Here is a 12,089-nt window from a genome sequence, read left to right as displayed (position 1 = left end):
TGTGTCTGCATCTGAGCAGCTGGTGACTGCTTAGAGTGGCTCCTAGGTTCTTGGCTGCCCCTTCTTGTCCCGGGCAGACCCTTCCTCAGGGGCCCAGCCAGCTTTCCAAGGTGGAGGCCATGAGGACCCTAGGACCCTCTAGAGCTGAGAGCGCCGCTGGTGTTACCCGTGAGGTGGGGAGGTGACAAGCACCTCCTCCAAGCACACTCAGGGTGTGGGGACAGTGCTGGGGAGGCAGCGCCCAGAGGGGAGGCGGGTGAGCAAGGCTGGGTGGCTCTGGAGCCTTTGTGCCCGAATTTTGCAGACTCCTCCCGCTCCCTCATCTGGGCCCAGGCACCCGAGACCCCCCTGCGTCAGGGCCCTGCAGTGGCTCCTTGAACAGGATGTGTGTGCGTCAGGTGACCTTGCCCAGGCTTTTAACCCAGAAACAACAAAGACTGTTTTCTGTTTTCAAAAGTAAATCACTTTGCTAAAACAGTAGGAACAAACAGAAACAGACAGCTTCACTTTAAAAGTTTGATTAAAAACCAGGGGAAAAAAAAGTTTGAGGGCCACTAAGACCTCCGAGACAAGAAAGTCCTGCTGGGCAGTGAGTGGACACTGGTCAGCAGGGTGGCCTCCGGGACCCAGACAAGATAGTAGGAACAAGACAAGTGGCAGCTCCTCTCACTTGCAGGCGGAGAAATGTTGGGTATAACCAGTCGCTGGTACCCGCGCGCTGGCTCAGCCCACACTGGCCTCCGCTGGCCACAGCATCTCCATCTCAGGCTGAGGCTGGTGTCACCCCTGCAGCAGCTTGTGCTTGACGGCCGTGCTCTCGGAGCAGAGATGCACGAAGAGGGTGCCGGCGGCCGTGCGTGCCCGCAGCTCCTGCAGCTCGTAGTCGTGGGCCCACTCGATGTTGCCCCACTTCTGGATCTGTGGAGAGGACGGGACAGGCTGCAGGGTGACTGCCAGAGCCACAACCACCCACGGCTGCGGAGAGGAGGCATGCAGGGGAGCGGCAGGTGAGAATGGAGGCCTGGCCTGCCCACCCTGACACTTGGGATCTGCCTGCATTCTGGGTGTCCAGAATATCTGAAGAGCGTTTTATACTCAAGAGAACTGTGTGTTGGGGAGAAAGTGAAGTTCAGAGAACGACGGCCCCACTTGGGTCCTGCAGCCAAGGACAGAGCCCAGACCAGAAGGCAGGCTTCCTGCTCCTGCTGCCCGCCCCTGCCCCCACCCAGCCGGCTCTGACACCATAGTCGCCGGCTCTCTCGTGACACAAACCAGCTTCTCCCCCTGGCATTTTTCCAAGCAGATAACTAGACCAACTTGGGAAAAACTGTCATTACAAAAGGCTTTTCATCATGCTAGGAGTCAATTTGTAATAGCAATTAACCTTCTGAGGCTGGAGAAGTAACAAAGGAACTGCAGAGAACACGGTGATTCTGAGTTAAAAAAATACCAACGGCAGAGCAGCCAAGCCTTGTTCATTCTGAGCCACTACATCAGACATGGACTCGAAGCAGCCTCGGTGACCACAGTGTGCCGGTCTCGTGTCCAGGCTTAGCCTCCGTGAGCACACAGGTGGCCCCAGGGCATCTGGGGGCCACCCTGAGCCTCCACCGCAGTGGGGCCCCACCTCCGCCTCACCTGGTACTCCTCCTCCAGGCGCGACAGCAGGACAGCCTGCTCCACCGTCAGGCGCAGGTCCGTCAGGCCCAAGGTCAGCACCAGGGACTTGAGCTGGGTCACCACAAACTCAATCCCTATGGGGACACAGCCAGGTTGGCCCAAGGGTCCTGCTATGTGCAGGGAGCCACCAGGTGGGGTGCCAGCCCCTCCACCTTCTCAGGAGCCTCTGCTCTCCTCAGGAGTCCCTCCTCTGCCCCTGCCTGGGTAGGCACCAGACCCGGCTCTGCCCGTCAGAGCGAGCACTCCACCCCTGTGACTATAGCTGGGACAGGAGGACTGGAATGGAGGCTCCTGAAGAGGAGACAGCCACGTCCTCCTGGGAGGGGTGAGCCTGCCAGTCCATGAACCAGGTGACAGCGTCTTCCCCGCCAACCCAGTGCTCTGGCGATCCTGGGCTCTGCACACCATGCCCATCATGCCCACCCTCCATGGCCCACAGGAAACACCACGCACCCTGCAGGGCCCACATGTTGTAAGAAGCCAGGTGGCTGACCAGCACCTCCCGAGTCCGGGCGGGGATGCTGGGCCCCGTGATGCTGGTGGAAGAGCCGATCTCCACGCCGTATCTAGAAGAAAGAGACCCCGTGTGAGTCTGTCCAGCTGCACAGCCCTGCTTCCGGCCAGAAGCAAAGCCCCAGCCTGCCCAGCACACACAGGCCCCACTGGGGGTTCTGGGAGCCACTGCCGTCAGGCCTCCTGACCTATAACCTTCTGCCCCTTAGGAGCAGAGGACAGATCAACTATGCATGAAGCTAGGGCTGGCAAGTCAGGAAGCAGGGGCCACAGGCAGCTCCTGAAACTCGAACTCATTGGCATGAAGGTCCATCAGAGCTGTGGGCTGCCTGCTTTTCAGAAGGAAGTCTTCACGTGTGAATCATAAAAGGCTTCTTTCAAATACTGTTCTCCTTACAACGGTATTTGCATATATCCTGTGGTTTAGTCACTAAGTCATGTCTGATTCTTGTAACCCCACAGACTGTACCCTGACAGATTTCTCTGTCCATGTCCATGGGATTCTCCAGGCAAGAACACTGGAATGGGTTGCCATTTCCTCCTCCGGTGGATCTTCCCCACCCAGGGATCGAACCTGGGTCTCTTGCACTGTAGGCAGATCCTTTACCGACTAAGCCACAATCCTGTATCGGTCAATCACTTTTTCACATGTTTATTAATAAGCCTCCATCACACACACAAGGCACTGTCCCAGAGGACATGAGCTGGCTTCAAAAACAAAACTTTCAAGAACAATCATAGCTATGCAAAATGCAGGAAAAACATAATGAAATGAAAGCAATTTTTGTAATTTTCTTTCATATATCACTGATCTTTCTCATTGGTTTAGAAACACTCTTCCTGAAGCTTCTCATAGTACAAATGAAACACAGGAAGGGGCCACATTTTCCTGTTATCTATTAATATTATGGGTGAGAAATCTTAACTGCCACCAAAAGCGGACAACTTCGTACCACAGCAAAAACCTGCAGGCAGCGAGCTCATGTCTCACGTCACTGAACTCCCCAGTGAAACAGCATCGCATCCTCACGGTTCTCTCGTGGCGTCCAGTTGTCAGGTTTTACCTGATCCTTCAGTGCACTGGCTCCACCTCTTACTACAAAACCAGAGGATGCCAACACATCATGGGTGCAGGAAATGTGTACAGATGAAAAATGCTACGTCCAAACCACTCCAAGTGTGCAAGCTTACAGAATACCAAGGTCGGAGAGCCCAGGCTAGGAGCCCTTCCCAACAACCCTGGGATGAAATAAACCTGACCTAACCCCGCTCACATCACTGGTCTGTCTACTCTGCACAAGTGTCTTCCTGGGAAGGAAGCCACTGGGCCTCACCAGTCCCTGGACTGGCCCTCCACAAGGCCCTGCCCAGACTGTCCTCCATGTGTGTCCAGGTCACACACCTGGCTCTGTGACTCAGCCACAGAGCAACTGTGACAGCGAGCAGGGTGGGAGTGGCCAGTGGAGGCACCACTGTGTGCCCAGCAGTGTGCAGCACTCCGTGTACTCCTCATGACACCCAGGGAGGCAGGGGTCACGAGCCCCACACACAGAAAGGGAAGCTCAGAGGAATCAGGTCACCAGCCCAAAGTCGCACAGCCAATGGGGCAGAAGCACTCAGCTGCAACCACCCCCAAGGGGGCCTGTACTGTCCAAGTCCTCTGGTGCCCCGAACTCAGAACGTCGACCAGCTCAGGGCCCTGGCTGTCCAGTGTGGCCCAGACCCCAGCTGCCGGGTGTGGGGCATCTCACCTCTTCTCGGCCCAGCTGATGACTGGGTCCCACTCATTCCTCTGCAGCTCCACCAGCGTCTCTGGTTCTTCCACCCTGTAGCTAATTCAGTGCAAAAGTGTCTCCATTAATAAACAAGTACAATTCTCTTGTCCAGTGACAGATACAGAAACGTGAAAGGCAACAGCAGAAAACCTCTTTACCACCACCCCTCCACCCCTGCCTTCCCCCTATACTAGCAAGGCTCTCTAAGAGTGGCCCAGGGCTCATCCAGGACCTGCTGGAAACCCACACCATCACAGGGCAGAGACCAGGAGCCTGCAGCTTCATAAGCCCTCCAAGGGTTCCCTGGACCCTTGACTTTGAGTCCTACTGTCCCAAATGTCCCTGGTTATTGACCAGTCAGAGCCCACAGAGCTGCCCAGTGCTGCTCGTTACACTACACTGTCCTGACTCGCACCCCTGGTCCTAGGATTCTGTGCCAGCTCATCACTGCATCCTACAGTCCCCTCCTCTCCCCAGAGGCGGCAAGACCCAGCTGCCTGTACACCCCTTGTGAGCCTGCCTCCCTCCCAATTACAGATGCGGCTGCTGGTGGCCCTGCCTGATGCCACCTCAGGCCAGGCCACTGTTCTGACCAAGAGACAGAGCTAGGGTCAGCTGAGTTCAAGGGTGCCGGGGACAGGAACCCAACGGGTGAGCTCAGGGAGGCCAGGCTGGTGTGAGAGAGTGGCAGAGAGGCAGTGGGGGTGCAGAGGGATGGAGGGGGTGCTGCCCAATGGGGAGGAGTGGCCCTAGGGCAGAGGGAGGCTCCCATGGCTCTACTCTCTGAGCTGGGATGCTCTCAAGAAGACCCCCTCCCTGAGCTGGACTGGAAGGGCACCCTCCCTGTCATCAAACTGTCCCCAACACAGATGGCATAGACATTCCAACAGCAGCACCATGGCCTCTGCAGGGGCCCGCTCTGCCCCTCACCCCGGAGCAGACTTCAAGTGCCACCTGGGTGGTAACCCCAGAGCATATGGGGGGCTCAATTGTTCCTTCCGCATCCAGTCAACACCCTAAGAACCTGGCTGCGAAAACAGCCAAGGAGGAGACCAGCTTCTGGATGCCAAGGACCATCTGCAGCCCAGCTGAGGAGCGATGACCATGCCTGTGAGAACATGCTAATGGTCAGAAGTGACCCCTGGGCCGTGGAGCCTGCGACAGCCACAGAGGCTAACAGCCCCTGCGTCCCAGGCCAGGGGGCAGCTGCTGGGCTATGGGAGGGCTGGTCCTGACACTGGTGCATCCGGCACGTCCTCTGTCCCGTGGTCTGCAGAGCAGTAGAGCACTGAGGAGTCAGAGGGTCCACTGCCTCCTCCACGGAGACCACTCTGAGCAAAAGGCCCGAGGGACCTGCTGGGGCCCTGGGAAAGGCCACCCACACATCCATTACCAGACGGTGTCGGTGTCCAAGAACTTCACAGCCGCCCGGATGAGCTGGTCCTTGTCCCGCTGGGTGGGGTTGTCCAGACATGTGTTGCACAGTGTGGTCTGGATCAAAGGCACAGAGAGAAAGCCCATCAGCATCCTAAGGGCCTTGCCCAGGCCCTAGGAGGAATGAACTCCCTCAAGGTCTCAGGCTCTGTACCACCAGGCCCTGTGCTATTTTCCAGGAGATGCTACCACTATGACAGCAGTGATGTCTCAGAGCCATGGACACCCAGGCCCAGGGAGACCAGAGTCAGGAGACATGAATGAACTGCTGGATCCGGGCAAGTTGCTCACCACCCAGTTCCCTGAGGCTCAGACGGCAGGGGACAGAGCTGCCAGGCCAGGACAGCTTCTCTGGATCCTCCCTGTGGACTGCAGAGCCACTCTAAGGCTCTGTCTGCAGCCGTCACCCCTGCTCCCCCACAGTCCAGGGGAGGCTGGCTCACAGGCCTGAGGCCGAGGAGCCTGCCTGGGGCCTGGGTCCACGTGCCAGGAAACATGGACTCTCCACACATTGTCTCTTCCTGACCTAGACCACCACAGAGCACAAGAGCCAACCAAACAAAGCGTGGCTACTGCAGTGGAAAAGTGGCCAGGGAAGGACTTGTGTTCCAAGACTCTGGAAGAACCAGGCCCTGGGCTGGGGGTGGGGTGGGCTGTCTGCAGGGGGCCTCCCAGAGCCTTACTGGAATCAGGACAGGACCCCTACTTCTTCCCAGGGCCCCAGGAAGCCTGTGGTGGCCACAGGGGCAGGCTGTGACCTGTTACCAGGTGCATGGTGTACATCTTGATGGTGTCCTGCTGGGAGTCCCACTCAGTGGCCACAGCAATGGCCAGGGCCTCGCTGGGGACAGTGAAGAGCTTGCCTTGGGGTGTCCTCAGCTTCCTGTGGTCCAGGTTGATCTCGAAGCCACCTTGAAAGATCAAACGGAAACCTCTCAGGTTGATAGGCAGAGTGGAGTGATCACCCCTATATTTAGCTACTTGATTTGATGCAAGATGCCCCAAGTCCCTGCGTGGGGAATGGCTTATAGAAACATACCCAACAAGAGCACTGGGACAAGCTCACCAAAGAGCTGGCTGGAGGTGAAAAGTGTCCCTCACCTCCCATTCACAGAAATAAACAAAAACAAGAGGCAGAGAAAATTCCAGACACTCACCTTCACCCTGTGAGATGCTGACATTCTGATAGAACCTTTTCCTTTCTGTGGGAAAGATTTTTCAAAAAGTGCAGTTAAAGGAGGAGTGGAGGCGCTCATGACCTCACTGCTGACACTGACACTGACCACCCAGACTTCCATGGCAGCGCCCAGTCTCCTCGCTCCACATGGTCAATAGCTACTGGGTAAAGCAGGGAAGGAGGAGCCACAGCCCCACCAGCTCCCAAGGACAGTGGCCGTGTCATGAAGCTGCAGCTTGCCTGACTCCAAGACTTCTCCAACGCCCCTCCACCCCCCAGCACAACACACTTGAATCTACAGATGGTGTGACCACCAACATGATGAAGTATTACGATGGCAAAATTTACCACCTTTGTCTGAAATCACAACAGTACTTCTCTCATACTTTTGACCCAAATAGGAAGTTCCCACTGCCCACTGCTTTATATGCCAGCCTGGTCTCACTCAGACAGCAGGTAAGACTGAGTCCAGAGGCCCCTGCATCTGTTGGGAGACCTGGGTCAAGGCGTCCAGACTATGTCCAGCACGTTTTCCAGTGCCTGGTAGGGAAGCCAAGTCCAAGGCCATATCCGGCAGGAAGCAGAGGGCTGGGGTGGGGGGATCTGAAGACTCTGACCCATCTCTGGGGGAGATGGGCCCACCCACCAGCAGGAAGTGCCAGCAGAGCATTCTACACATGCCAATGGCTGGAGATGGGTCGAGAGACCTGGGGGTTGAGGGGCAGCTGGGGGTGGAGTAGGGGTGGCTGGAGGCAGAGATGGATGACAGAGCTTGAACCACACAAAGCTGCCGGGATAGCGAGGTCTCCCTTGAGGGGGTCTTCGTCCTCTGCCCACCTCCTCTACCCTAGCCAGGCCACTTCTGCACCTGATCAGAGATGTCAGCCAGTGGGCTCAGGGCTCTGCTGGGGGAAGGAACAAACTTGCTGAGGATCAGCCCCCTCCCAGGGCAGGACTCAAAAGCCACCCTGCTCATGAGGTACGTCCTGTCTCATGGGACGACGGACACTAATCTAGGCGAACAATAAAGCAACCGTGGACGCCAGAGGACCAGACAAGCTGCAAACATGCACCGGGAAGGCTCGTCTCGTCTGGGCTAGAGGAAGACCTCCTCACAGCCAGATGGCACCCAAGAGCCACAGGAGAGTGGGCAGGCCCACCTGCACTGGTGGCTTTCCAGGGCATGGGGGTGGGGAGTTTCCAGGAGAAGGAACCGTTCACAGGAAGGTGCTGGGCCTCAGAGAGCAGGTTTCAGAGCTAGGAAGGTGGTGGGCAGGGTGAGCCTGCAGTCACAGGGCAGAGGATGGCTGGAGAGGCCCAGATCTGGGGAGGACCCTGGCAGGTCACCGCAAGGAGGGCTGACAGAGTAGGGAGTCACATTAGGGGTTCACACAGGCGCGGAGAACAGGATCTGGAAAACTCAATTGGTGGAATCCACACTCCCCAATTTCAAAAGACAGAGGTTTTCTGCCGGGACCCTCCCAGGTCCAGGGTCTCATGAGACAAGTCATGAGACCAGGAGCCCGTGAAGCACCCACATGTTCAGTGATGAGGTGAGCTGACAGCAATGGAAACCCCATCGTTGGAGATGGGAGAGACAGGCTAGTCATACTGAACCCTTATTTTGAGCACAATCACTCCCTTTACAGAATATCTGTTTCTATGACAAAACCACACGTGGTACCTTTTAAATGGCAATTTTAAGGACTATGCAGATACAAAGAAATGCGAATGTGGAGAAGCACTGAATTTTAAAAGCTGGGCAACAGAAAACTGGATGTATAGGCAGAGAACGCTAACAAGCGGCTGTGAAGAGAGCACAAGTGGAAATTGACGTCCATGGGGCCCCTTTTCCCTGCAAGGTTGCTCCAATCCATATAAAGAAACAGGCGATTTTCTGTGTCACCTCCCCCGACACTCCTTGTCCTGTCCCAGGCTCCCTGGGCTAACTAGTGCTCTTTTCATCAGCCTCAATCTCTGGGCAGGCCTTTGCTCGGGACAGAACTGCAACCCCCACAATGCACCGCGAGCGGAGGCCGTGCCTCCTCCGAGCGGCGTGACAGCGGTCTCTTTCTAAACAGCGCCACCTGGCGGGCCTTACGCCTCACAGCTAGATTTTGACTGCCCACAATTCTGGGGCGGCTCTGGACTAACTGGGAGGGCCAAGTATATAAAAAACCCTCTCAACTCAATAATAAACAGACAAGTAACCCAACTTAGAAATGGTCAAAGCATCTGAATGGACACTTCTCCAAAGAAAATGCACAAGTGTCCAAAATGCACCTAAAAAGATGTTTTTTGACATCATTCATCCTCAGTTCAGGTGCTCAGTCGTGTCTGACTCTTTGTGACCCCATGAATCACAGCACGCCAGGCCTCCCTGTCCATCACCAACTCCCAAAGTTCACTCAAACTCACGTCCATCGACTCAGTGATGCCATCCAGCCATCTCATCCTCTGTCGTCCCCTTCTCCTCCTGCCCCCAATCCCTTCCAGCATCAGAGTCTTTTCCAATGAGTCAACTCTTCACATGAGGTGGCCAAAGTACTGGAGTTTCAGCTTTAGCATCATTCCTTCCAAAGAACACCCAGGACTGATCTCCTTTAGAATGGACTGGTTGGATCTCCTTGCAGTCCAAGGGACTCTCAAGAGTCTTCTCCAACATCACAGTTCAAAAGCATCAATTCTTCGGCGCTCAGCTTTCTTCACAGTCCAACTCTCACATCCATACATGACTACTGGAAAAACCATAGCCTTGACTAGACGGACCTTTGTTGGCAAAGTAACGTCTCTGCTTTTAAATATGCTATCTAGGTTGGTCATAACTTTTCTTCCAAGGTCATTCATCCTCAGGGAAATTCAAATGACAGTCCTTCACACCAGCTAGGAAGGCCATAGTCAGACAGACAGATGTCGGTAAGGGGGCAGAGAAACTGGGACCCTCACACACTGCTGGGGAAATGTAAAATGGCGCGACCACCTTGGAAAGTGGGGTGGCCAATCCTCAGAAAGTTAGTTAGCTACCGTTTGATCCAGCAAGTCTACTCTTGCATGAGTGCTAAGTTGCTTTAGTTGTGTCCAACTCTTTGTGACCCTGTGGACTGCAGTCCACCAGGCTTTTCTGTCCATGGGATTCTCTAGCCAAGAATACTGGAGTGGGTTGCCATTCCCTTCTCCAGGGGATCTTCCTGACCCACAGATCGAAGCCGGGTCTCCTGCCTTGCAGGTGAATTCTTTAACACTGAGCCACTGGGGATGTCCTGTCTATTTTTAGGTTACTTCCTATGAGAAACGAAAATACATTCTCACACAAAAACCTGTATTCAAATGTTTACAAAGGCATTCAGAATAGTCAAATGATGAAAACCACCCAAATGTTCATCAATGAATGACTGGGTAAATAAGACATGGTGTGTCCCCAAAACTGAATATTACCAGTTATGAAAAAGAATGAAGTACCGACACGTGCTAACCCTAGGACGAACCTTGAATATACGCTAAATGGAGAAATGCCAGTCAAAAAAGACCACATTCCATTTATATGAAATGTCCAAAATAGGGAAATCTATAGATACAGATCTTTGGTGGCTCAGAGGTTAAAGTGTCTGCCTGCAATGCGGGAGACCCCGGTTCAATCCCTGGGTTGGGAAGATCCCCTGGAGAAGGAAATGGCAACCCACTCCAGTACTCTTGCCTGGAGAATCCCATGGAGGGAGGAGCCTGGTAGGCTACCATCCACAGGGTCACAAAGAGTCAGACACGACTAAGCGACTTCACTTCATAGATACAGAGAATGAAGTAGTGGTTGTCTAGGGCTGGAGGGATGGGGCGGGGGCGGGGTACTCAGAGTGGCAGCTAAAGGGTACAGGGATCCTTTGGGGTCATAAGAAGTTTCTAGAACTGATGGCAGCAGAACTCTGAGTATACTGTGTTTAATCGCTCAGTATGTCCGACTGCAACCCCATGGACTGTAACCCGCCAGGCTCCTCTGTCCATGGGGATTCTCCAGGCAAGAATACTGGAGTGGGTAGCCATGCCTTCCTCCAGGGGATCTTCCCAACCCAGGGATTGAACCCAGGTCTCCCGCAACGAGGGCGGATTCTTTACCACCTGAGCCACTAGGGACCATTAAACTGTACACGGTTAAGTGAGTGAATTCTAAGTGCATCATCTCAGTAAAGCTGTTTAAAAATTCTTCAGGGCAAATGTATCTACCACAGCAATTACTATAAACGGGCCAGATGACTAAACACTTTTCCCCCAAACCGCTCTAGCATCCACAGCACGGTTGGCAAACATTTTCTGTAAAAAGCCAAAGTGTTTTAAGCTTTGCAGGCCATCCGGTGTCTGGCACAACCAGCCAACTCTGCACCGTAATGAAAACAGCCTTAGGTGTGTGTCAGTGAATGAGGGGGGCTGGGTTCCAGGAAAACTATTTACAAAAACAGGTGGCAGGCTGGCCTCCCTATCTATAGCATCTCCCTCAAACCAGCACAAGCTGTCTCTTTAGATGAGGCAGACACTGAGAAGCTAAACCACTTGTGCAGACAACAGACAACTTGTAAGCAGAGACCCCCAGCTTGGACTTCACCGGTGTACTTCTCAGCTGGACAGGCAGGCTCTCTGAAGACCTTTCTTCTCTATGCAGCTGATGGCTGGGACAGCTGGTAGGGGGCTGGAGGCCACACGGGCGTCCTCGGAACAGCTCCAACACCGCAGTGACCTTTTCCTTACCCCCAACTTCAGCACAGTATTAACTGGCTGGAAAGAAAGCGTTACTGTCTTCACTCACTTAAAGTCAGTCCCACTCTTATCCCAAAATCTCTCCCTAGGAGTAACGAAAGATCCGCTACAGAAAGCCTCATCCGAGTCGGAAATGCAGGAAGAAGGCACGGGGTGTCAACTCCTTAGAAGAGGTGGCAGGTATTCTGGGAGGGCAGCAGGAGGCAGGGCCAGGACAGCTGCGGAGCAAGCGGCCGGGATGGATGACTTAAAGCCGGTCGCGGGGACACAGAAAGCAGCCTAGCAGACTGGCCTTTGCCCCGCAAACCTCTCAGAGTCTGCTTTGCGCCTCTGGCGCAATCCCGACCCAGAAGTCGAATTTCCCCGCCTGAAAACAAGGATGACCTCTGCTTCCCCAATGAAAGAGAGAAAAACCGCACCTGCCAAAGGAAACGACGCGCGTGTGCCCTGGAGCGATCCCTGCCCTCGCGGGGAACTTCCCTCCCGACGTGTGACGCTGCAAGGCCGACCCCTCAGCCTGCTCCGCCCTGGCCTCCCTCACCTGCCGGGGGCACGTAGGCCCGGATGGGGGTAGGGAGCTTTGGCCCCAGCCCCTCGGAGGCGGTGAGGCCACTTCGGGGCAGGTTCAGGAGGCGACGCCCCACGTCCCGCAGCCGAAGGCAGCGCCTCCACATCGCGCGGGGGCCTCAGAGAATGACCGCTGGAGACCAGAGCGCGGGGAACACGGAGCGGAGGGACTACACGCCGCGTGCTCAGACTCCACAAAC

General features: G+C 55.0%; 1 protein-coding gene across 2 annotated transcripts; it reads right to left on the bottom strand.

Annotated features, from left to right (window-relative positions):
* Positions 1 to 502: 502 nt before the first annotated feature.
* Positions 503 to 12,043, bottom strand: ATPAF2 (ATP synthase mitochondrial F1 complex assembly factor 2). Of its 2 annotated transcripts, XM_061391256.1 has the most exons (8): positions 11,864 to 12,035; positions 6,560 to 6,604; positions 6,168 to 6,313; positions 5,362 to 5,459; positions 3,945 to 4,025; positions 2,134 to 2,246; positions 1,639 to 1,754; positions 503 to 918 (listed from the first exon to the last, which is right to left on the bottom strand). In XM_061391256.1, the coding sequence occupies exons 1-8, from the start codon at positions 11,994 to 11,996 to the stop codon at positions 781 to 783; spliced, it is 870 nt and encodes a 289-aa protein (XP_061247240.1). In that variant the 5' UTR covers positions 11,997 to 12,035; the 3' UTR covers positions 503 to 780. The 2 variants fall into 2 exon arrangements, with proteins under 2 accessions (XP_061247240.1, XP_061247241.1); XM_061391257.1 differs by lacking the exon at positions 6,560 to 6,604 and having other exon boundaries at positions 11,864 to 12,043.
* Positions 12,044 to 12,089: the final 46 nt, after the last annotated feature.

The sequence above is a fragment of the Bos javanicus genome, chromosome 19 (genome assembly GCF_032452875.1).
Source record: "Bos javanicus breed banteng chromosome 19, ARS-OSU_banteng_1.0, whole genome shotgun sequence".
Lineage (NCBI taxonomy): Eukaryota > Metazoa > Chordata > Mammalia > Artiodactyla > Bovidae > Bos > Bos javanicus.
Note: the sequence above shows the minus strand (reverse complement) of the source record. Positions and strands in the feature narration are given on the sequence as shown.

Bases quoted from the DNA above. Each gene is read 5' to 3' on its own strand.
- ATPAF2 (XM_061391256.1), bottom strand. From the start codon at position 11,996: ATGTGGAGGCGCTGCCTTCGGCTGCGGGACGTGGGGCGTCGCCTCCTG. The intron at 2,247-3,944 runs GTGAGATGCCCC...TCTTTCTTCTAG, and splicing joins ATCAGCTGGGCCGAGAAGAG to ATACGGCGTGGAGATCGGCT. The intron at 919-1,638 runs GTGAGGCGGAGG...TCCTCTCCACAG, and splicing joins GCCTGGAGGAGGAGTACCAG to ATCCAGAAGTGGGGCAACAT.